This window comes from Gobio gobio (assembly GCF_949357685.1).
Source record: "Gobio gobio genome assembly, chromosome: 2".
In the NCBI taxonomy this organism is placed as follows: domain Eukaryota; kingdom Metazoa; phylum Chordata; class Actinopteri; order Cypriniformes; family Gobionidae; genus Gobio; species Gobio gobio.
Genome location: NC_137098.1, coordinates 38,788,142 through 38,814,868, shown reverse-complemented (window position 1 = coordinate 38,814,868; position 26,727 = coordinate 38,788,142). Strand labels below are relative to the sequence as shown.

At 38.9% G+C, this 26,727-nt stretch overlaps 1 protein-coding gene across 2 annotated transcripts in view; it reads right to left on the bottom strand.

Annotated features, from left to right (window-relative positions):
* Window positions 1-3,207: 3,207 nt before the first annotated feature.
* Window positions 3,208-26,727, bottom strand: part of vps35 (VPS35 retromer complex component) — a 44,089-nt gene continuing 20,569 nt past the window's right edge. Inside the window, exons 11-18 of one of the 2 annotated variants that reach the window (XR_013816103.1) lie at window positions 23,198-23,405; window positions 21,254-21,409; window positions 20,766-20,888; window positions 16,953-17,132; window positions 16,487-16,726; window positions 6,702-6,845; window positions 3,858-4,291; window positions 3,259-3,495 (exon numbers count right to left, since the gene is read on the bottom strand). Coding sequence is in view for 1 of the 2 variants with exons in the window: in XM_079811144.1 (XP_079667270.1) it covers window positions 4,112-4,291; window positions 6,702-6,845; window positions 16,487-16,726; window positions 16,953-17,132; window positions 20,766-20,888; window positions 21,254-21,409; window positions 23,198-23,405 (1,231 nt within the window). In the remaining variant the exon portion in view is untranslated. Of the gene's footprint in view, window positions 4,292-6,701; window positions 6,846-16,486; window positions 16,727-16,952; window positions 17,133-20,765; window positions 20,889-21,253; window positions 21,410-23,197; window positions 23,406-26,727 lie in introns of both variants that reach the window. The other variant, XM_079811144.1, reaches the window with a different exon arrangement.

The window sequence follows — 26,727 nt, the reverse complement described above, 5'->3', positions numbered from 1 at the left end:
ACCAAAATGACAGTTTTTTTTCCCCTGTGAAAAAAATGCCATGTCTTAAAATAGCTTGAATGTAACTCTACACCCTTGCTTCATATAGTATACGTGGATCCATGAATATGCAAATTATCCCCACCTCCACTCACTCACACCAGCTCAGAGATCCACTCGCTCAAGTTACTGCAGTAAATGCTGCACAAAGGTATAGCTCTTTACAATGTCGGACACATAATGGTAATTAATATGATTAGCATTTTGCTTGACTACTTTATTAAAAGGCTAATAATGTGTTGCTAATGTTACACAAACCCAAATCAGTCTCGAAAATGACCAAAGAAATTCAATATTTTTCCTATTTAAAACTTGACTCTTCTGTAGTTACATCGTGTGCAAATGCCGCGAAACAACAATGACAGCCCCGTACGGATGCGGTGTTTATGAAACAAATATACAAGTAACGTTAAATAAAAGGTATAACAACTTCTCTTGCCGTATGCACCGTTTTTTCCCCTCCGTTTCCCTCAAATAAGCACCTTTGGCGATAGAAATTATTGTAAATTTAGCATAAGCCTCATACGGTCCGCCATGCTTTGTTTACATCTAGCTACCACACGATTCCTTGCGCTCAGGCAGTTTGGCGTGACTTTGCCAGTTGTAAATTACGGGCTCAAAAACCTGCCTGGAACGCAGCATTAGACCAACAGAAAATGAAAAGTTGCGATTTTCTAGGCCGATACTGCTAGGAACTATTCTCTCATTACTGCATAATAATCAAGGAACTTTGCTGACATACCATGGGTGAAGCAGGTGCAATGATATTACGCAGCGCCTGAAAATAGTCCCCAGCTAGGTAACTTCAACATGACTGGCACTAAGGCTGAATCCAAAATCGCCCCCTATACCCTCAAATAGGGCATTATTTGAAGGTGGTGTCCAAAACCACAGTTGACGTTATCGAGTGTACTCATTCAATCCCACATTGCACCGCAATAACGAGTGTACAGCCGATGTACACACAGCGGCTGTCCGTATTCACTCGCTCGTTTTCATTCACTCCTTCAAGTGAACTCTATTTGTGGACTAACGTAGGGAATAGTGAATGAGGGTTTAGGGGGCGATTTCGGATTCAGCCCAAGTTTGTGTAGTTGCAGCCGGCAAATTAGGTAGTGTATTTACCAGTGCGATAAGCCATGGTTCTGTGCATTGTAAAGGTTCGAATCTGCTCTCCTCCTCCCTTCTGCCCCAGTCTGTTCAGCCACACTTTCTTGCCTTTCACGTTCCAAAAGCTCATCTTCAGTTTATTCCAGTTCAAATAGATATGGATCTGCACCAAAGTAAATATCATCTGAATCATCTCTCACAAATGTCTCCATGGTTACAAGGCATGCTCCCTGTGCAAGCAGGTTGTCACGGTTATGTTGACGGAAGTAAGCCTATTTTCAGGCACTGTGTAATATCATTGCGCCGCTGCACCCATGGTACGGTACAAAGTTCCTTGATTATTACGCAGGAATGAGAGTATATTTCCTAGCCATATTGGCCTAGAAAATCGCAACTTTTCATTTTCAGTTGGTCTTCATACATTACATAACTACAGAAGAGTCAAGTTTTAAATACGAAAAATATCGAAACTCTGGTAATTTTTTTAAAATGAGATACTAACGGTCTAATCAGATTCAATGATCTATGCTAAGCTATGCTAAAAGTGCTACCACCAGACCCGGAGATCGGCTGAATGTATCCGAAAAACTCAACTGTTTTAACTCTAGGGCAGGGTTCCCACTCTTTCATGAACACCAGATTCAAGGACTTTTTAAAGCACCTTTTATTTTAAATCAAGCATAAATAAATACGATAAAGGTGGGCGTGTTACTGGTATATCAACTACCTACTGTACCGGTGTCTATCATTACCATGCTTTAGTAACGCTAAGGCATATACTGACAACTAAATAGGGGCATGTGACTTTTAAAATCCAATGAGGAAAAAGGCTGGTAGAGTGTACAAGAGAGGGAGCGAGTTTTAACGAGAGATGCAGTTTGCAGCGCTCTTATTCCTGCTTTTAACATTTATTTCACACTGGTTTTAGTTAGTTTTTTTTAAATATAAATCATTCCTTAATTAAAACATCAAAATATAGAGATAATATTGTATACATGAATTTTCCAATTAAATGAAAAGATATGGACACGTTAATTGTTAGGCATTAAAAATATGCAAAATTATTTATTAATCACCTGTTCATTGTACCTTTTAAAAAAATCTATTTTAAGGCTTTTAAGACCTGCACAGGGTGATATTCTCGATATATTATTATTCTAAATTTTTTAAAAGCACATTAGCTTCTCATCGATCCACCAGTTAACATTTACAACTCTGTGTGTAAGCGGTGTAAAAATATGGGTTAATATGCATTAGTCTGATAATGCAATTTCACTCTTTGACAGTAAATGGAGCTTATGGAACAGCAGAAATATATTGGTTTCCCCGGTAACCTCTGTAAACAAAGGAGTGCTGCTTATAAACACTACTTTATTAAGCGTTATTCATTGGAACTTTGATAAACCAATTTTTATGTAGCTCAACACTGAGCCAAGCATCACTGAATTTGCACTTCCCTGGCACTAAAAGCTCCATGTTATGTGCTCATTATGCAGAGCGGCCCGCATGTGATCACGATCCATCCGCTCACACAGCATTTTTTCAAGTTTTTCCCGCTTCCTCCCAAATCAGTAGCGCTGTTTTTTTCTCGCTTTGGCAGCGCATAAAGGCCAATTTTTGTAATAGCACCATGCTACTCTAACAAAATGTAGTTCAGGCTTAATTCAAGCACTTTCAAGGACCCATGTTTGTTTTCAAGTACTTTCCAGGCCTTGAATCCATGTGTCTGAAATTCAAGGACTTTCAAGAAGCGTGGGAACCCTGCTCTAGGGGAGTTGGAAAATGAGCCTATTTTCAAAAATAGTGGCGTGTTCTTTTAAAGCATATTTAAAACACAGCATAGACATATAAACAACATTAAAAACTTGATTTTCACCAGACTTTAAATCGACAGACTTCTATCTGGTGACGTATGGTGGACTTATCTAATAATTTAGTCCACTTAAAAACTGCCTTTCCACAATCAACTAGAAGCCTGCATTCATTTTTGAGTGCAACATCCATCGAAATTCCGTTATATTCGGATATGTCAAAATATGAAAACATCGGCAGCTATTTCTGCTGTCAAAGTGACTTTAATTATATGAAATAGTACTTCTACAGGCCTGTGGGGTTAATATCATTTTTTATTTGTGCAAATGCCATGAAATCAATGATATTTTGTTGCAACTGATTTACAATTAGATTATACATACAATATATGTAGGGAGGGGGAATCATAATTCAAAAAAAGTAGACAAGATGCAAGAGAAGGCTTCTGACTTTGTTTCGATTCACAGCCACAGCTACTCATTCATTAATAGAGTCTATACACATGTTCACCCATTCCACGTATTAGTCAACACACTGTCCCACTCCGCCAAAGTGTCTGCTGTAAAGTAAAAGGGTGAGAAACAAGACTATTCATTAGTTATACAAATGTCTTTAAATTCAGCATGGCGTTTAAAATATTAATGCTGAAAAAACGAAGTAGAATCAAGTGTAGGTCCTCTAAACAAAGACCGTAACAATGCATGGCTCAAAGCTCTGCCTTTTTTTCTCCAGTTTGGCCGGCGGGGCACGGAAGAGGTGTAGCAACATTAAAAGTTGTTTTTTTCACTCTCTCTCTCTTAAATATAGTTTTTATTCTTGCTCATTTGTATGGCAACAATAGTATCAAGAGGGAATGGTAGTCTGAAGGAAGCGCAGAGTAGGAGTGCAGTGCATACACTGTTCTCTAAGGAATTCACAAGAAAACGCCTCATGAAATGAGAAAGAGGAAGGAGGGAGAGAGAGAATAAGACAGGCAGAGGACAAAAACAACAGACAGAAAGTATGAGCAGTAAGAGGAATGGGTAAGAGAGGCAGGTGGGTTTGGCTTTGTTTTTCCCCTGGCTGGAATACCCTGGTGTGCACATGTGGGCATATACATATATCTCTCTATGCATGTGTACACAAATATAAATGTAGATGTGTGAGGCTCCTACAGAACCAGCCCTTCATAAGCAGGTCCTTCGGACTCGGGCGACTCTCTCTGCAGACGCAGGTGCTCCAGTGTATTGTGGAAGTGTTTGTTAATCTGCTCAGTCTCCTCGCTGGCCTCCAGGTTTGGGAGATCCTCACGGATCTTCTGGATCAGCTGATTCAGGACTTGGACTGTCACCTGTAAGACAAACCCACAGACACAAACAGACTGTGTAAATCCAGGCTGATCTGGATTTATGCAGACAAAAATCACAGAGACAGAAAGTAATGAACAAAGACAGTGTGAAGAGTTTTTCTTAGAAACAAAGTGTGAGATCTTAACTCTTTCCCCGCCAGCGTTTTTTATGTATTTTTTGAAGTTACCAGTCATTGTGTTTTTGATCATTTTCACAAAATTGTCATGGCCCCCAGAATATGTTGCTGTATGAATATCTGAACATGCAATATATCAAAAGAAAGAACAGACCATGTGCTTAAAAAAAAACCCTCTATACACACTAATACTATAGAGGCTTAATGCATTCATTGTAAGTAAGTTTAATTTGAAAAAAAAAGACATTTTGAGCAAAAAGCTGAGAAAAAAAAAACATAGATGGAGTAGTAGATTGAGTCCATCAACACTAGCCTGGCCTTACCAGACTCTCGTACATTTCATTTGTACAGAGAGTCTGGCCACTCTCCATTGACAAGCGTTTACTTCCTTGAAGGCGGGTACTCTGAACTATTGAATCTGCCCAGAGACACTCTGGATCTGCCATAACCAATCGCTAACGTCTGGCCATTCGCCTCTGTTTCTCACATGGAAGTCCGTAAAAATAACTGTGCAGATTGTGCACGCCACCTCAGAGAAAAAACCTAAAACTTGTGCATTCGGATTGTGATTTATTCACAGTGGAGGGTTTTGTAAGTTTTGTGATCGGGAACACGCTGCTCACGTGGTCCGTGACATGATAGTATGCTGTAAATAAAATGTCATATGCTTGGTATGATAAGAATAAATGCTGCCGTAATTCAAATACGGCCCAATTCAAATGTTTACGTGCTTTTCTTCTTTTTATTTTTTGAGCGGTGATGAAATGTATTTCTTTAAATGCTGGCAAGAATTTGCAAGAGCAATATAAGTCTAAAAATGCATCCAAATTACAGCGAAGCTCAACCGCACGGTGCTCTGCAGTGGTCAAAAAGAATATAAACAGTGAATTTTGAAGTGATATATTCTTGAAAACTCAGAGATGTGGATTCGGACAGCAATTAAAGTATCACAAGACCTTGGTGTTTGTCTAAAACAGTAGGTAATTCGGCCGGGGATTTTTACACGGGTGGTGGGAGATGGACGACAATACAATCACTGACTAGCCCCTGTAAATGATGACAATACCTTCCGACCTCACAAGAAACAATGAACTTACCGGGGCTTCAGCCAACTCCTTCACCACTAACGGAGCGAGCTGGAAAATCAAACTTTTCCTGAACCCCTGGGGAGGAGGGCCACAACATCATGGCCACCAACAAAACTCAGCGTAATGGCTGCTGGAGTAATGGCTGCTGAAAATTCAGCTTTGCCATCACAGGAATAAAGTCGATTTGAAAATATATTGTATAAGTCGTTTCTTATGTTCACCAAGGCTGTATGTATTTAAACAAAAGTATTACTGTTTTTACAGTAATTTTGATTAAATAAATGCAGCCTCGGGGAACACGACATTTCTTTCAAAAATCTTACTTATGGTAGTGTATATAGATAGATCTATAGAAAATTGGAGGACAAAAACAGAATTTGCAGTATAGACAGTCCTATTGATTATAATGGCCATGCATTTCTTGATTCTATAAATGCGAGCGAGCTAGCTCTCAGCGCAGACATGTTGTAAAAGCTGTGCCAAGCACTAAAGCACTTACTGTAAGCACTGAGAGCAATTTACCAAGACAAGTATCTCAGGTAAATTCAGCCAGAGAGAGACACATAAACACACAAAAATAACTTTGGTGTCAACCTCTATGGATTTATAGGAAGCATTTGATTTCTGATGCCCGGTTGTACATTATCACACAAACACATGTAACGATCATTTAACCGTACCCAATGCTGTTCTCCATTATACACAATAATGATGGAACAAACATTTACAGGTAATGTGTCAATGAAATGCAGCGTGGGAATGTGTTTTTGTTTTGTCTCTCCCATTTATTTCCACATTTAAAGAGGCCCTTGTCCTTGGACAAAGCTCAGATGTCAAGAGCGACCTCGGTAATAAGTCTGCTGTCTGATAGGCACACCTTGACTTTAACTGCGTGCGTGTTTGATTGTGCTTCCTCTTAGCCCTAGCTGCCCTGTGCCCCCGATGTGCTCCTGCAAGTCCTGACTCAATCTCCCCAAATTGAACATGGATACAGATGCTTCCTCTCAGATGACTGAGAGTTAGGTATAATCTAGCGCTGCTTGCGCCAGACAAAAATGTGGAGCACGGAGAGGGAAAGTGCGAATGAGTGAGAGACTGAGAGACGGAGCAAAGGCAACAGGTTTAAAGACAGCAAGTAATAAGAGGTAAGAAGAATGATCAAGTGTGAAAGGGCATCTCTGGTCATACCGCATCATTCTCTCGCTCATAGAAGCAGATGTATCTGTTGAGGATCTCGATGAAGAGCTGAACTTGCAAGGACGGGTCCATGCACTGGTTAGCGATTTTCAGAGCCTTCTTCAAGCATTCCATCACCCTCCGCCCATCACGGATCTGACAACAGAAGAAAAAAAAAAAGATTTCAGTACTGACTGCGGTGAACAGCCTTAAATTATTCCATTTTATCTTGACAAAAGCACCATGCTTCAGCATATGGGGTTACAAATTGGTTTGGGAAGCTCTGTTGTTAGGGGCAACACATACCTCCCAACAACATGCTGCGGAGTTGAGAGAGAGGGAAAACAGCATGATCCTCTCTCTTCACATGCATTTATGAGTCACACTAACATTTTCTATTGATCTAAAATAAAATTGATCTACTAAAAGAAAATAAGCACAACTGCCACATCAGGTTCCCTGCATTAAGCATCTTTTCAAGGGGGGCTGATGTATTATTACTGATCACTGCAGGAAGAATAATGTCAGTTATATTGCACTATACACTGAACTTTCACAATATACACTTGACAGCCTGCATATGTCATACCTTCATAATATACACCAGAGCAAGTCATGGGGAGGTGAAAGGTGTCATTCAAAAGGCGCTTTTATTTTAAACATTGGTTTGCATAAAGGTGCAAAGTGTTACAAACATTCAGATTCAGTCTTAACTTTGTTACCTCTCTACAAAGTAAAATATATTTTATGTTGCATTTAATTACACTCAGAGAATGTTGTCCCTCAAGAACATAAATTAAATTGTAATTTTTTTGCATAAAAAAAAACGATGCATACAACGCACCCTCATGTGTAAAGCTATGTTGAAAAGTCGTCAACCTATATATCGTTAAGCCCGATATATTGCCACCATCGTGATGCCATGCCCCCCGTTTGCGAGTCTTGCGATTGTGACACACACTAATCAGTCTCTTCTATTGTTAACCTAAAAACGTTGCAGGGATTGCTCTGTAAATTAAATTGAGAATATAACTAATGCATATATGCTATTTTAAATAGGCTACTGTAGTCTATGCCACAGACGTGTGTTAGTCTGTGAAAATACCCTGTCAGGCAGGCTACACAAATATTGATCTGGACATTGTTAGCCACTTGTCTTTTTTACATGTCTTACACTGTACGTTTAAATTAAAATATTTAATTTTGTACAAGAAAACAGTCCTTATTAATGAATTATTAGCAGCCTATTGTAGTGTCTCAGGAAATCTTGCTCATTGTCACAGCTGTTCTGTGGCTACTGCACTGAAGCGGCAGTTTAAGATAAACCCAGACTTCAGCAAATGTCAAATAACTTTTGTCTGGTTAATACTTTAAAGACAATTTGCCTTGGCCATAATGTCAAATCAAATGAAAGAATGAAGGTGATTCTGATAACACATTTATTAAAACACAAAAGAACAACAAATCAAGAACAAGAAAATGGGAAAAACACTTACATTTCACTTATAATTATCAGCATAGTTCACGTTTTGTCGTGCAAAGCATAGCATAGACTACAAAATAAATTATGTTATTGAAATATTGCAAAGTGGTCATATGAACTACATGAATGAACGTTTAAAAAACAATAGGCTATGCAAAATCAAAATTGAATAGTTCCATAACGGATTGTGAAAAGTGCGTGCCTATTGGAAAGTGCGGATGAGTCATTAGTTGGGTTAGTAAAATAACGAAATTATAGTTTTTAAGTAGACTGGGTAAACCCAGCCTGATCTGCCGGCGATTTGATTTCGCCCTGCAACTCAGTCTGGAAACATGTAGATTAATTTCTACTGCTTCAGTTACACTTTTGCCGGAACCAATCACAGACTGGCTTATCCACCTGGCGCGCTATTGGCGGGTTTAACACGATGACGGATAGAGAAATCCGTCAAAGAGAAATAGTAAAATATATCCTTCAATTTTTTTTTTAGCACAAAAAGTATTCTCATCTCTTCATAACATTAAAGGGGTGATGAATTGAGAAATCAACTTTCCCTTGAGCTTTTGATATATAAAAGGTAATTTTATTGACACCAGCCCAGCAAACGATCGATCTCAGAATGTGCCAGGCTATGACGTGAGAGTGTAGTGAAGCACCGCCTCAACAGAAGAAGAACAACGCCTGATTCTGTAGCCCCGCCCACCGACTCGTGCCACTAACATGATACAGCCTACAGAGAGAGCTAAACCGCATCGAATTTCTAAACATACCACATAAGCTTCATTCGGATTCCAATATTATAAATGCATGGATGAACTATTTTGAATGGATATCCAGCTCACGTGGAGATAGACTTTGCGCGTTTGTTCCTTCATTTCTGATCACGGATTTGTTTGTAAACAAGACTGGATTTGCAGACAGGATGAGATTACATGAATGAATGAAGCAACACACTAATGTGAGTAAAACATGTTTATTATATGTGATATTATTGCATTGTTACAGATCGTTTGATATAGATCTATTGATTGTGTACATGTCTAACATACCGTAGCACGCTGTCAAAGGCTGAAGAATCCTTTATTTGTGGTTCTCGAGGTGCGTTTTTCACTCTCTTGAATTGATATTTGAAGGAAGAATACAAATCGCGGAAGTTTTGATCATGCAGTCTGCAACGTACTTGGCGCGCGTGTGTGTACGGTTTGCGCTTACACCCACCGATCGGGCGGGCGAAGTAAAAAAAAGAACATTCCAATCAATCGCGGGTGGATGAGAGATAAATCATTGTGTTTGTTTGATAAAGACTAAATAAATAAACTTTGATAAAGATGCGAGCCCTGTGGGACGAATCATTCCGGTTGCCGTTTTCCCACATGCTTCAAAACAATCCCTCACGGTGTACTCGCGGGGAGCCGAAGCTCCTTAAATATGCAAATCTTAGCTTATTCTAGCCGTGGGCGTTTATTTCCAAGTCTTCAGTGTGGCACATCCATAAAATCAGAGCCTGCAGGAGAGAGCCTCAAAACCAGGGTAGAAAATAGCCTATTACTTATTCATTATGATGTTTTAGAATGTAAAAACCATGCAAACGTCATAAGTTGACCTCAGACAACAGTATAAAATAAAATAAAAAAACTGTTCATGACACCTTTAAGTTTGAACCACTGTAGTCACATGGACTATTTTAACAATGCCTTTACAACCTTTCTGGGCCTTGAAAATGGTATTAACGTTGCTGTCTATAGGTGGGTCAGAAAGCTCTCGGATTCCAGTTTCAAAGATCAAAGTGCACAATAAATGTAGTTATTATCTCCCAAAATAAAGAACCGATTCTGAACTGCCTTAAAACAAGTTGTCAGTAATTCCAGTCTTACTTCCTGCACGATAACTACGTAACACATCTGCATAGTACCAGCCTATGGTCTTCATTGGCTGCCCGCAATGAGCGTCTAATTTGACCTGCCCTCAAACACTGTAGTTGTAGCTGAGGTCTGGAAGACTTTGGTTCATGTTTTTGACATGTCGAGAAGATGCTGTTTTCTGTGCTGCGAAAGCAAATCCACTTTACATGCACTTCCAAAAGGATGAATACCCACGCAAAACCGACGCCACTGTTACCGTTTATCTCATTGTGTACCAAGTGCTGAAGAAAGCTGAAATTGAGATATGGTAATGGCTGTTTTGTTTCTGACACGCTGTAAGCAGTAAACCAAATCACAACATACTGAGCCATCTGTCCAATCAGAGCAGAGTAGGCTCTCGGAAAGGAGGGGTTAGAGAGACTGAATCTTTGAACTAACCGTTTCAGACACTAAGAAAGAAGGTGATACTGCAATGTATATTATGTGAAAATTAAAGTGGTTTTGACCTTGGATGCATGTAAACCTATTGAAGGAGACCTCCAGACCAAAATTATGAACCTTTAAAATAGCATAAGAGGGTAACTTTAAATGGAGGATATATACTGCAAAGTATAAAGATCAATGATCAAATCACAGCCACTGCAATGCACTGCAAAACAGCACACTGGTGCAATGCAGGAGTTAGTCACGTATCAGCATGAATCACACCACACACGCACACAAAAAAATCATTAGGATTGAATCCAAGAATGTTGTGTGCTATTAGTGGAATAGACTGCCCTGTTGCTAAACTAGTAGCATGAGATAAATTATGGTGTGCAGTGAGATACAAAAGCCGCAATGTTTTATTTACAGCCATACACAAATCCTGAGTAACAGGAGTAACTAAACACTGTAGCTGCTTTAAAGGAGTGAAAGTAAAAAAAAAAAAAAAAAAAAAAAAAAAAAAAAAAAAAAAAAAAAAACATAATATGTTTTCAGAGATTTAGAAAATATGCCAAGTTGAAATACTGGCTTGAAATGGCTTATCCAAAACCAATGCTACTACCCGTATATTCTAATAAACAATGTCCGTACCGGCCCGGAATTTCTGTTTTTATTTTGGCCTGTGAGATCCTGTATACACTGCCAATTATCTCTCTAGTTCGACACCCAGGGTTGCCAGATGGCGGGCAAACACAGTGTGCGGCAGCCATGGAAAGCAGCAAACAAACTGGATCAGAGATGGCAGATTCTACCCAACCTAACAATCCTCAGTATCTGACCTCATTGGTTTGTTGTTGGCCACAGTCAAGTGCACTCGTTTATGTTGCATATCCACAAACTGGCAAGCTATGTTAGATTAGAGTCTGGGGACGAAGGAGTGAAGGAGGAAACATCTCATATTTTACATTTACACTGCAGTACCCATTTTAAATGCTTGTTGTCAATGCTACATACTGTATTGCTCCATTAAGTGAGCATGAGCAGACATTAATACACATTGAATGAATATAAACAGAATGAGAATGTCATGAAAAAAGGAAAAATGCCCATAGCAGCCCACACACAAGGATCCACAGAACATTTGACATCGCTAAGAGGAATAGTAAAGTTTGCGACATTCATTCACTGTGAAACAACTGGCTACATTCACACAGCAGCAGAGAATAATTATCAGTCCTGTTTTAGAGTGATTAGACACTTTCAAGACGATTCGTAATTGTTTTTGTTTTGTTTGTTTTTTACATTTTGGCCAATTGGTGTCTGAATTTTCTGAACGTTTTCTTATGAGACCAGGTTGAATAAATATGTTGAACAGTCACACAGTTTGGGTATTAACAGGAATGACAATCTTCTATAACTAAACAGACAACCTTACATTTTCAGAGATTTGAGATTTTGAGAGTGAGCTGAAATACAGAAAAATTCCCACTTGTATAAGAGGGGTCAAGATGCACAGGCAGATATGACGTCACATTCTGAACCAACTGTGTACAGCCTACACAAAATGCTGCGTCTACAATGAATCACTGAGTTTCACTAAAATCCATGACAGATTCATTTACAGTTGTGAGCAATTTACCCTTAATTATCATCTCAATACAAATGACTCAGAAGAACATCTTCCACCTACAGTCTTGAAAATGAAAAAAACCCTCTAGAAAAGCGTCAAGCTTCAGAAATGACAGCAAATACACAAAAATATCCAATCCAAAGCACACTGTCATTTTCATACATAAAATAGCACATTTCATTGTCAAAACACCCACAATAACTTAGAGATCGCACGGAAAGACGCTTCAAAAAGTGCAAACGACACCTGTCGAGACGCATCAAGACATGATCATTCTGACTGATCCAAATGTTTTATTAGACAGCAACTACAAAAACAGCCTTCTTCCACCTCATTCCGAACATTGCTAAGCTATAGCTATATGATGCAGAAAAGTTAGTTCATACATGACCTCTAAACTGGATTACTCAATAAACAAGCTACAATTAGTTCAAAATGCAGCTGCTAGCTGCCAGGTCAAGAAAATAGGATCATACAACACCAATTTTATCATCCCTACACTCGTTACCCATTAAAGGAACACTCCACTTTTTTTGAAAATAGGCTCATTTTACAAGTCCCCTAGAGTTAAATAGTTGAGTTTTACAGTTTTTGAATCCATTCAGCCGATCTTTGTATCTGGCGGTAGCACTTTTAGCATAGCTTAGCTAGGGCTGTAGCGATACACTAATCTCACGATACGATACGATACACGATATTCAGCTCACTATACGATATACATCACGATATTCAGCCAGCGATACGATTCGATATAATTCGATACACTTACATCATTTTCTGAAAGATTTAAAGGGGACAGAGTGATTTTGGTGACATCTTGTGAGGGTTTCATTTACTTGGATTGAATTAACTGAACTGAAAACTAAAATCATCAATTACACAATATATGTCTCTGACGGGACAGAGAGTCTACAGCTTGCAAATGCTGGACAAAAAGAATCAAAGAGGTGTTGAGAAAATTAGTTTCATTTATTGAAACAGTGCAAACTGTAGCTTACAAGCCTTTGAAAAGTAAATAAAGTGCAGTATTGCCATTAACAATGGAGTTTTAAAAATTGCAGCAAGTGGCCTGTTCTGAACAGTTTCTTTGACAGCTTTTTTAGCTTGACACTGACATTTGGTGGTATTTCCAGAGTATTTCACATTTGTGTCAAAGCTTGCAAACCAATCGCGATGCTTTGTCTAAGTCAAAGGTCTCCAACCTTTTTTCATTTGAGAGCTACTTTTTAAAAAAGAAAGTCAAAGAGAGCTACTCATGTTATATAATACTTAAAACTCTTAAATAATGCATCATAATTCTCATATTAATAACTATCCAAACTGTTTTACACCTGAAAGAGTATAGTAGTAGTTCCAGTAGTTGGTACAATACCACTTTTTTTTTTTTAAATAAATGTTTTATTATATATGATGATAATCATAAGTAAATAATACATAAACATGTAAAGGCTGTATGCTGTTTAAAAGTAAACATTGTTCATAAATGAAAGATCAAGTGAAAAATAAGCAACCATTAATAATTATATAATTAGTATTATTTATTTCATAATTATTATTATTAGTTGAGACGTATTATTATTACATAGAGACGTAGCTAAATTTACTGTAGGCTACAATCTGTAGTCAATCTCTTCACGTTAAACCGAACTTTTATTTTGACGGGTTGCCGTGATTACCAGTGTCTGTGTTCATGATGATATGACAGTGGGTGCGCGTCTCAGTCATTCAGCTCCCTAGTTTAGTCAGGGCACTGATCAGGGATCAGCCCATTGACTCATGTCCTGATCAGTGCCCTGACTACTGAACCAGGAGCAGATTGAGACGCACCCAGTTTTCTCAAATGAAACGGTAAATTCTCATGAAGTGAGGTTTATGCGTTCGTGTCGGCAGAGACTACAAGAGCGAGTGTGCGCGGCGCTCGTCATCCACACAGACGCAGAACATGCAGGAGAAATATTTAAATAGTATTTTGCAGTTTATTATTTACAGACACTAGTATATATTCAGCTTCAGTCTGGAGCCCTGCGCTTAAATGAACACGGAAGCGACTGAACGCAGCTGCTATGGTGAGCTATTTTTAGAACAGACCCACGGGCAACTCCTGTGGTCCTTGCGGGCGACTCATGTTGTTGACCCCTGAGTCGAAGTCGTCGCTTTCTTTCTTTTTAAACCCAAAGTGCTCCCACACATCTGCTTTTAAGCATGAAGGCGCTGGATTTATATTCGCCGCCATTTTTTTGAATCTCCTCGCTCTGACTCCGTAACAAGAAGAGGTAGACGTTGGCGTTTTTGTAAAGTTAGTAGTACGGGTAACTTGCTCTACAGCGGTACTAGCGGCTGGCTGACCAAATCGCTCTTCCTGCAACGCAAATGGGGGTAAACACGGGGATTTGAATGGGACTTATGTATCGATACTCGCGGCTTAAAAATCGATACTTTCTTGGGAGAAAAATATTGATTTATATCGCAGAATCGATAAAATTGCCCAGCCCTAAGCTTAGCATACATTATTGATTCTGATCAGTCCATTAGCATCTCATTCAAAAAATGACCAAAGACACTTTCAATATTTTTCCTATTTAAAACTTGACTCTTCTACAGTTACATCGTGTGCTAAGACCAACTGAAAATGAAAAGTTGCGATTTTCTACACCTATATGGCTAGGAACTACTTTCTCATTCCTGCGTAATAGTCGCGGATCTTCGCGGCCGTACCATGGCAGCAGCAGCACAATGATATTACAGCGCCTGAAAGTAGCCCCCAGCTAGGTAACTTTCAATGTGACCGGCACTAAGTTTGTGTAGTTGCAGAGAAAGTTTCAGGCTTGCAGCCGACAAATTGTGTTGTGGATTTACCTGTGTGATTAGCCATGGTTCTGTGTGTTGTAAAGGGCTGTGATAGTAAGTCGAAGGTGTATACTACCACCATGTTTCACAGAATACCAACGAATCAATGCGCCGCTGCAGCCATGGTACGGCCGCAAAGATCCGCGACTATTACGCAGGAATGAGAAAGTAGTTCCTAGCCATATAGGTGTAGAAAATCGCAACTTTTAATTTTCAGTTTGTCTTAGCACACGATTTAACTGTAGAAGAGTCAAGTTTTAAATAGGAAAAATATTGAAAGTGTCTTTGGTCATTTTTTTGAACGAGATGCTAATGGACTGTTTAGAATCAATGATGTATGCTAAGCTATGCTAAAAGTGCTACCGCCAGATACAAAGATCGGCTGAATGTATTCAAAAAATGTAAAACTCAACTATTTAACTCTAGGGGACTTGTAAAATGAGCCTATTTTCAAAAAAAGTGGAGTGTTCCTTTAAGTCCTGTATCAGTCTTAGTATTGCTACTGACCTATAAGGTCATAAACGGTTTAGCTCCTGTGTATTTAACTGATCTTCTATCGCCCTACAATCCATCACGCTCTTTAAGGTCACAAAACTCTGGGCTTTTGGTAGTACCTACGATATTGAAGTCCACTAAAGGAGGAAGGGCGTTTTCGCATTTGGCTACTAAACTCTGAAATAGCCTTCCTGATAATGTTCGGGGCTCAGCCTCACTCTCCCAGTTTAAATCTAGATTAAAGACACGTCTCTTTAGCCAAGCATTCACAAAATGCAACTCATAACCTTGTACTCCAATTTATCAGATCCACGATTATCTTTGCTTAATGTTATGAACTGCACTACGATAATTATTTTCCATTTACTTCAGCTCCAGTTTGTATCCAGCCTCTTATGCAGACTTCAGATGACCCAAAGCCTGTGAAGAGATGACTCAAGAGGACTCCAACTCCTGCCAGGACTTCAGATAATGCAAACTCTGAATCAACATGCACCAATGCAAATTTTCTAAATATCCTAATCATTTGTTAACAACATTTATTCATTACTTCAGTGAGCTCACTGTTTCTGCCTTTAAATTTATACATTGTTAGCTAACTATGTGATTTGTATATGTACATTTCTAAAATACATAACTTGACACGGTCACCTCTGATAACAGATCACTGTAAATTGTAATGTAGACACATGCATTTTCTTTAAAGCTGCTTTGAAACGATATGAATTGTGAAAAGCGCTATACAAATAAATGTGAATTGAAAAAAAATCTAACAGGTTATGTAAGAATAACCTTTTTCGTGACCAGACACTGACTACAGCCACGATTATGGCACCATTGGAAAAAAAACAAGCGTGTGAACATTATGTGCCAATTTGTAGTGACATCATAACTTTGTTCAAGACTATTCAATGAGACTTGCATAACCTGCAATCCAATTACAACTTAAGGTCAGTTTAATTCACAGTCACAAAATAATTGCTAATATTAGAAATGAAAATTTCTGAACACCAGATTTCACTGGCCCTTTAAAATGTGGAAGACGTAGACCAACCTCTTCTCCACCTTTGTCAGTGTTGCGTCCTGACCAGAAAAGGTGGGCACAAATGCTGACTGCACGGCACTGGTCGGGTTTCTTCAGCAGTTTGGAGGCAGCCAGAGCGCACTGGGTACGCAGGGGCTCGTGGTTCTCTTCGCTGAAGCACCGCGTACGCTCAAACGTGCCAATGATCAGAGTGATGGCGGCCAGCTGAGCCTTTGAGTCGCTGATCTCGTCTTCATACAGAGAGAACGCCTTGGGACACACACGCAAAAATGAAAAGTCACTTTTCTAGAAATAATGCTTTGGGGTCTGAGTTGGTGCAAAGCAATATTTTTTTTTAATCTAGTCTCTCATCTCGTCTCTCAGGTTATTACTGTATCATTGTGAATGGTAATGAACATGAGAGGGAAGGACAAAGAATCTATGCATGTTAACCATCTTGATAGTGATCAGGCATTTAATCAAAATGCTTCTCTACCTGAGACATGAACTCGTAGGCAACGGTTTCGTGGTTCTCGAAGCCGATCTCTCCAGCCGCCAGAGCCCCCTGGAGAAAGAGCCTCAGGGGTAACTCTGCCAGCTCTGCTTTGATCAGAGCGCTGATGGTCTGATGGGCGAATGAAAAAATCTTCTGACATTTCTTTTCCCATTTATCATCCTGTGGAGGAGAAAGATTTGACATGTATATAAAAAATATCTTCTATTATAAACTGTGATTCAAATGCGAGTGCATTTCATTAAGTGTGAAAATATGACAGATGAGGCTTGTGTAACCATACTTCCATGAGAAAGGAAATTTCATTTCATTTCCTCACTATGGAGGCCAAATGCAATCCTTTAAAGGCTTTCAATTTAAGACAATTAAACTGGATTGTCTTCATATATCTTAAATGACTTTATGATTTCTTGTTTTTCAAAAATGTAAGAAGGTGCTTGTCAGTTTCCATAAATTACAGTCATTACAGTCAATTTATAGTTCATTCATTTATAGTTCATTCATTTAATGATAATTATTATTTCATTAGTCCCCGTGTGGATTAAAGCATTTAATTTATGGAAGAAAAAAAAAATCTCTCAAATTCTCCTCTCTGTTTTATACAGTGGCTTTGTTACCAAATCTGGTCAGCTGCTGACCTGAGCACAAAAATAAGCTAAAAACAGAAAAACGAAATGTCATATTGATAAAAAAATATTCCCATCCAATCAAAAGTGAACTACTGTTCATTTTTTCTATAAGAGCGAAGGACCTGATATATACTTCAAGCGAAATTGAAGAACGAACTTGTGTGACCTAATTTCGAACAAAATCAGGCCAAAACGAAGTTCATTTTGTGTTTGTTTCGGGAGTTCGGACCAGCAAACTTTCCAGAATTAAATAAAAGGTAGGTGTACTCTGAGGCTCCACTTTCTTTGACATGCAAATCTGTTCTGGCTTCTTCTGTTCAGTCCCTCAAGGTCAGACGTCCGTGAGTAAAAACATGAAAACACCAGTGCCCCTTTGTTGTAGAAAATGAAGTTGTAATTCTAAGTGAAAGATTTCATGTTCATACTGTATATTGTATGTGTACAGTAAACGTGTATACTGTAAAGCTGCTTGCTTTAAAACAATCTTTTGTATAAAGTGGTATATACAGTGGGGCAAAAAAGTATTTAGTCAGCCACCAATTGTGCAAGTTCTCCCACTTAACAAGATGAGAGAGGCCTGTAATTTTCATTATAGGTACACTTCAACTATGAGAGACAGAAAGAGAAAAAAAAATTCAGAAAGTGTGATTTTTAAAGAGTTTATTTGCAAATTATGGTGGGAAATAAGTATTTGGTCACCTACAAAAGAGCAAGATTTCTGGCTCTCACAGACCTGTAACTTCTTCTTTAAGAGGCTCCTCTGTCCTCCACTCGTTACCTGTATTAATGGCACCTGTTTGAACTCGTTATCACTATAAAAGACACCTGTCCACAACCTCAAACAGTCAGACTCCAAACTCCACTATGGCCAAGACCAAAGAGCTGTCAAAGGACACCAGAAACAAAATTGTAGACCTGCACCAGGCTGGGAAGACTGAATCTGCAATCGGTAAGCAGCTTGGTGTGAAGAAATCAACTGTGGGAGCAATTATTAGAAAATGGAAGACATACAAGACCACTGATAATCTCCCTCGATCTGGGGCTCCACGCAAGATCTCACCCTGTGGGGTCAAAATGATCACAAGAACGGTGAGCAAAAATCCAAGAACCACACAGGGGGACCTAGTGAATGCTACCATCAGTAACACACTACGCCGCCAGGGACTCAAATCCTGCAGTGCCAGACGTGTCCCCCTGCTTAAGCCAGTCCGGGCCCGTCTGAAGTTTGCTAGAGAGCATTTGGATGATCCAGAAGAGGATTGGGAGAATGTCATATGGTCAGATGAAACCAAAATAGAACTTTTTTGGTAAAAACACAACTTGTCGTGTTTGGAGGAGAAAGAATACTGAGTTGCATCCAAAGAACACCATATCTACTGTGAAGCATGGGGGTTGAAACATCATGCTTTGGGGCTGTTTTTATGCAAAGGGACCAGGACGACCGATCCGTGTAAAGGAAAGAATGAATGGGGCCATGTATCGTGAGATTTTGAGTGAAAACTCAAAACTTCCATCAGCAAGGGCATTGAAGATGAAACGTGGCTGGGTCTTTCAGCATGACAATGATCCCAAACACACCGTCCAGGCAACGAAGGAGTGGCTTCGTAAGAAGCATTTCAAGGTCCTGGAGTGGCCTAGCCAGTCTCCAGATCTCAACCCCATAGAAAATCTTTGGAGGGAGTTGAAAATCTGTGTTGCCCAGCGACAGCCCCAAAACATCACTGCTCTAGAGGAGATCTGCATGGATGAATGGGCCAAACTACCAGCAACAGTGTGTAAAAACCTTGTGGAAAACTTTTGACCTCTGTCATTGCCAACAAAGGGTATAACAAAGAATTGAGATTAACTTCTGTTATTGACCAAATACTTATTTTCCACCATAATTTGCAAATAAATTCTTTAAAGCTACACTGTGTGATATTTTCCCCCATCTAGCGGTTAAAAGGTATATGACCATCCAGTGAATTAGTTTCTCTTCTTCTCAATTCCGATTTAGTTTTAACTCCTACAGTGGCCGATTTAGTCCAAGATTAATATGGCTTCCAGTTCGACCTCGTCCACATTCGACACGGTGCCATCGAGTGTTAAAACGCGAAAAGCGAAGCTTGAATTCACGGGTATGTCCTTCTTTGGCTGATGTACTTTCAAGATGGAGGGGCAACATGGCGACCCGCATTCGAACCCATTACCGTATGAATTTTCAATGGCATATTATAAACTTACGGGAATACTTTATTACTTGAAATAAGTAAATATACATTAATGAGCACATTTATTTTTGAAAGAACTAAGTGTTTTTAGTTAAGAATAAACTAAAAAAGTTACACAGTGTAGCTTTAAAAATCAGACAATGTGATTTTCTGGATTTTTTTTCCTCATTCTGTCTCTCTTAGTTGAAGTGTACCTATGATGAAAATGACAGGCCTCTCTCATCTTTTTAAGTGGGAGAACTTGCACAATTGGTGGCTGACTAAATACTTTTTTGCCCCACTGTAAACAAAAAGTGACTTTACTGGAGTGCCGAATTGCAGAGCTTGTGCAAACATCCACATTGATATGATCAGATGCTTTCTTCACTGGTTTCTTATCGCTGTCATTTTTGTTGTGCCTTTATTTTATTAAAAGGAAAGCGAGCAGCACATATTTAGATATTGATCTAAATGTCGCTCTCAGCAGAGTGGGCGGCATCTGATGTTTGCTAACAGCTTATCACTACTCGCGGATTTCAAACTTCATTTTACCCCACAGCGAAGTACAAAAAAGAACCAAATGCACCACATGCTAACACTAAAATATTTCAAACTGAGGTCCAGGGACCCAAAAGAGTATGCTTGGGGGACCACAGAAAAGATTTACAAAATGCATTTCTTAGAGCTGTTAGTTTATATTAGAGATATTAGTTTAATATGTTTAATGCAAAAAAAATTAAAATAATACCGTATTTATACTTTTTTACGGTCAGAAATCATGACATTAATCATAGCCATTTCATTCGATTGAATCACAGTACATTCTCTTAATTACTTTTTGTGTTCTTATCATGGTTAATATTGTTATATTAATATAATATAAAAGTGTCTTGATGCCTCTAAAGGTTGCTATGTAGCCAGAAGAAAGGTATTGTCATGGCAGAATGGGATGCTCCGTGGTTGAATGTGGGACATACCGAGGAGGAGTTCTCTTTGTAACGGAAGGCCAGATGATAAGCAGCGAACACCAGCGGGGGAAGAGTGTGTCGGATTCTCTGGTTCCCCCCAGCGCCAAAGTGTTTCCTGGCAGTGTTTAAAATCTGTGGGAGGAACGAAAGAAAGAGTAGATGAATCGATTTGAATAATTCATTAAGCAGCATGGTGACCACATCAACTGACTGAATGCAGATTGAAACAACTTTCACTGGGAGCTAATTAGACCAGTTCTGGCTGATGTCAAACAATTATGACATTGTCAGTCATTTACTTATGATGTTCCATCAAGGGGATTATATCTTGTGAGGATCCAGCACTGGTGAAATTATCAAAGAAGCACGCTGTACTTTTCCCACAAATAAGGAGTACTTGACAGCAGTGCATTTTTAGACTTCTTTGAATGGAGCCTAACAACGCTCTTCTCTGTCATATGATGAAAGGAGAGGGGAAGAGGGGAAAGACCATGTACCAGATACTGCTGGTCAGGGTCATCTGAATGCAGCAGATGAATGAAGCGGCCCACTAAACTCTGTTCCTCTGCAAAGTCCTCTGGGTCAGGATCCTCAGCAGGCTGATCTGGCTGGTCCTGGATCAGCGTAGCCACCAGGCTCAGGATTGCATCAACCTGTAAGGAAAGAGCCATGATATTATGCCTCAAATGCAAATTGTTTAACCCCATGAGCAGTGTACAACAGAATGCTATTCTGTGGACCTAAAACACACCAAAAGTGACTGGAATTTAGAGAGAGATCTAAATTCAGGTACTGTATGTAAATAAGTCTAGATGCATTATAGGGCAAGAATATTTTTTGATTTTTAAAATACTTTCTCTTATCCATATTAATGTGCAAAGATAAGAAAGCTACTGACCTTGTAAAGTGCAAACACTTAGTGCACCTTTTTTTTTTAAATATCAAGTAAATGTAGATGTAGTCCGACTGAAATCCTACCACTCTCAATTTTGAACAGACCTGGATAATTCAATGTTTGGCTTCATCCAGTCATTATTTTTTGCAATTTTGTGTTCCAAATCAAACTGACTACATAACCACTTGAAGCCATTTAAATTTGTGCTCTCTTTTCACCAAATTAGTGGGTGAAAATAATGTGCTTTTTAGCACTGTCCCCAGAAAAGGCCAGAACAGCTCCAACATTCTCCAATACAGAAATATCAATGTAATCCTCCCTCGGCACTATGGCCAGACCGGTCTGAGTCATTGCTGACCTTTCCCTCAGGAGTCACAGATTTTAGGGAGAATTAACAATGCTCCTTTGAAAAACAGGTGGAGAAACCCCCTGGGCTAGCATGAAACGGTATTAAAAGTCAAAAGCAATCAAAAACCTTTCCAGTGCTCTAAACCCACGGTTCACAGCGTAATAACAATAGCGGAAACCGAGAATAAATACTTTGAACCTGTCAGTCACTTACTATTAGAGGAGCAAATGACTCAAATATCAGTTACATATTCATATTCTCAAAAAGGACAGACAAAATGGCATTAGAAAGTTTGTGAACCCTTAAGAATTTCCTGTATATCTGCATACATTTGACTGACATCTAGAACTTCATCTAAGACAAAGGGAATCTGATGATCATACACAAATTATTGTATTCTCTCCACTTATTTACAGATAAAAAAGAACCAAGAGTAAATATCTTTGTTGGAGAAGTACAGAATTAAGTATTATCTGTTAAAGACATAATTGAACTCAAGTGTTTCAACTAATGAGATACATATCAGATGCGAGTTTAGCAGGCCTGTCCTACTGAAAGAACATAAACCTCGATCTCCTCTATCAAACTCTGGTTAAGCCATGCCTTAGTCATTTGTATTAATGATGTTATTAATGCTTACCAAGCTGGAAAAGTTTTATAGTTGCGATGAAACAGAAGTAGCGACATATCTTTTTTTCTGCATTGTGGCATGCATCCGAGTGTAACAGTGTTGTTGATTGGATTTTGAAATGCGGCCATTGCACTCAAAGGTGGAGTTTAAAGTGCCAGACTTTGAGTTGATTAAATGATTGGAGAAGTGCTACAAATGGGGCAAAAACTAAACAACATTAACCCAACAGAAATGTTGTGAAAGGACTTAGATGAGGATCTCAAAGTACACAACTATTCAAAACTTTGGGGTCAGAAAGTTCAGTCACAATATTTCTCTTTTTACTGTGTTTTTGATCAAACAAATGCATTCTTGGTAAGCATGAGACTTCTTTTAAATAAAAATAATAATTCTTACAGACCCCAAACGTTTGTACGGCAATGTAAGTCGATGTAATTTACTGTGGGCAAAGATACAAAACATTCTTAGCAGGGCTCACAAACTTTCTAGTATCACTGTATAGGGATTTTGTTTGAAATATCAGCCAACAGCCATGTCTGCTAAAAGTAAAAGAATGTGATATAAACCTGATCTTGGGCCACTATGGTGGTGTTGTATTCCAGAATGTTGCTCAGCACGTAGCAGCTCATGCTTTTGCGTGACTCATAATCGAAGTACTCGAAGAGCGGTGGAAAGTGCTTAAGCTGGAGCACAGTGAGGATGTTATTGTACGTGTCCACGGGGATCTTTAGGAGCCTGGTCAGCTCTTTAGACACCGCGCTGCTGGTGGCAATGCTGCACAAAAAGACATGAAAGACATCAAACAGTCACAAACAGAAGCAGGTACACTGACGGAGAAACTTTATTAAGTTTACTTCACTAACTACTGTGGCCATCTGTATTTTTAAAGGCAGGTGTTTTGTTAAATAAATAAAAAAACATACCTAGGCCTGTATAATCAAGGCAACATAGAGTAGCTACTGGTGTGTGCTAAAATTACACCAAGATGTTGAAGAGAACAAATCCAGCATTTACAGAACTTAATTAGGGAGATTTGAGGCATGACATCAGAAACGTGGAACATAATTACCACAAAAAATGCAAACAAAGACAGAGAAGAAACTACATTTTATAGGGACATTTAAATGTAGTATCTGCATGTTCTTCTTTAATCAAGGTGCTTTAACTGCTGTCCATGACCTTTTAGGAAAAAACCCTGAACTGTTCACTGTAATAGTGTGTTATTCCATCCATCCATCCATCTTCTTCCGCTTTATCCAGGGCCGGGTCGCGGGGGCAGCAGTCTAAGCAGAGATGCCCAGACTTCCCTCTCCCTAGACACCTCCTCTAGCTCTTCCGGGGGTACACCGAGTGTGTACAATAGTGTGTTATTGTATAATATTAATATTCCTCAAAACCCTAATATTAAACTGCTGCAATTATTTCTGCGAGAAAAACAGTGCACAGACCCCATTTAATCTTTGTAATGCATAAACTTTCATTCTTAGGTATGCTACATTTTGGTTTTGTAAGCTTTATACATTAAGTATTTTGACTTGCGTAAAATGATTTGCACCTTGTCTACAATGAAACGTGGTGTCGAAATAAATTGTTTCTTCGATGCATCGCGATGCAGATGAGGACGATTCGGTATCGGTTCAGTAATAGACCATACCCGATTATAATGTACTGATTCTTTTCTGCCGTCATTTGTCTCGTACGTGCTTTATAGCGGTAGCATACAATGGCAGAGGGAGGCGAGACGTGAGTGAGAGTAATTCAAAATGCTCCAACTACTTTAAAAGCCGACATCTGGGCACATTTCGGCTTTTATGAACAACCTGGTAAGCACGACCTGGAGGACACACGCGCTGTGCAAATCATGTCACGCACAAATCAAATGTGCGAGGGGTAATAATACCACTTAACTTGATAAAACACGTCAGCCTTTTTCATTGTGAGCTGTCAGTGCCAAGGTGGACCCAGCTCAGCCAAAAATGGATCAAATTATATCAACGTTAGAGTTCTTAAAAAGCCTGCTCGTCTGCAGCGATGCGTGATTCAGTAGCGCTGTGTGCTTCAGTAGTGCTGTCATATCTGGCTATAACATGTCATATAGGCTAGCCCATAACAATCTCACACGTGTATTTTTTAGCATTGTTGGGAGGAGTAAAATGTTTCAACAACTAGATGCATTTAGACTTTAGCTTTTACTGTAATGTGGTCCAGACCACCTCCTGAAGTGGCTTTTAGTATATTGTGTATTTGTTCTAAATGCTCCTGTTGTCTTCTGTGGCCAGAGTTTTGTTTGATACATTCAAGAAGTGGGTTTTCTTTAAGCAGGTAAAATTAAAGGTTCAGTTCATATAACTGACTGACAAAATTATAATGCATTGACAATGCACTGCATCCTCATGTATGTGATGCATCGCGATATTGAACCGAATCGAAGGCATGATAATCGTAATCGAACCGAACCGTGAGACCAGTGTAGGTTCACACCCTTAAAACGTGGGCAAGTAATGTTAGGCCAGTGATTCAAATTTTTACTTGCCCTGCCAAAACTTTAACTGGCCCCACCACAAAAAAAGTAATAAATAAAATAAAATAGGCCTAGTTACTATTTTAGTTGTTTTTGATCCATGTAACCTTAATACATAAGGTTATGACTCCCAAAACTACTAGCCTAACTCATTTAAATTTGAAATATTGTTAAAGACATTCAGTAATAAAAGATGAACAAATAATACAATTCCGAGCAATAACACAAATAAATACAACAGAACAAACATACAAATGAAATAAACAGTGCTTTTCAGGTTTTTCATGTAGCTCTAAACTAGATTGTCAGGTACAGAAACAATAATCAAATATAAAATATAACTTCATAGTCTTAACTGTAAAAATATAGATTAAGCCTTTTTACAGTTATTCAGTCAAGAACAGCGAGTGATTTTTCTCGTTCTTTTGTTATCTTGTCTTTGATGAGAAAACCATTTTTTTACAGAACGCTTCCCTGACATTGATTGACGAGATTTCCGTGTTTCCACTGTTATACGGTAAGGGGCGCTATTACGCATCTCCTGAACGAGTACATAATCTCCTGATCAAAACACAGGCGAAGAAGAAGCAGAAACGAGCGATCTCATTTAAGCAGATGTATATGAAAAATAACGCGATTATCAACAGTATATAAATCAAAACTGCCTAATGTTACTAAATGAAATGTTGACCCAGGACGAGCTATAGGACTGAGCATGCATTAGGGGTGTTGATGGACTCGATCTACTCCATGTAAGTTTTGGTCATTGTTCTGAATCTGAACCAGACGAGTCTCAAAAACGCGATTTTCTCAGCTTTCTACTCAAAATGTTTTTTTTTTTGCCGTTTTTTTTTTTCATAAAACTTATCACATTTAAGTGTTGATAAAAAAAGAATGCATGAAGCTAGAATAAAACAGAGGGTCTGTTCTTACATGTTCAGATATTCACAAAAGATATTCTGTGGGCCATGAAACTTGTGAAAATGACCAAATACACTGGCGGTGACTGACAAATTTCATGTTACGTTCACTTAAGACATAACCGACTATGTTTACGATGACACTCAACAAGACAGGCATTTTGACATTTTTGTGTGAATATGACCGTACAAGCTGAGAATGTGAAAGAGTATTTGCGTGTTGCTGCTCTGCGCGTGTACTGAGAGATGTGGGAAATCCGCGAAGATGCAGCACTGGCCCGAGCAGGCACGAGACAGTTCCGTCAACTGGCCCAAGAGTCTCACGCTAGCATTTCGGACACTCCTGAAATTGCCTTTCAATAATTCAAGCTCTTTTTTAAAATTATGGCTGTTTTCAAGGTTTTCCAGGACTTCAATTTCTAAAAGTCAAGTACTTCAAGCACTTTAAGCACCTTGTGCGAACACTGTTTTTAGATAACTGAGAAAGTTGTTAACTGAGGAAGCTTAATGATGATGACGTTAAAGTTGTGGGACCGTGGTGTAGTTCACTTTTTTCTTCTGGTGACTGCCTGTAGGCTTCAAAATTCATAAACGTTGTGTTCATCTACATTTACATTACATTTAGTCATTTAGCAGACGCTTTTATCCAAAGCGA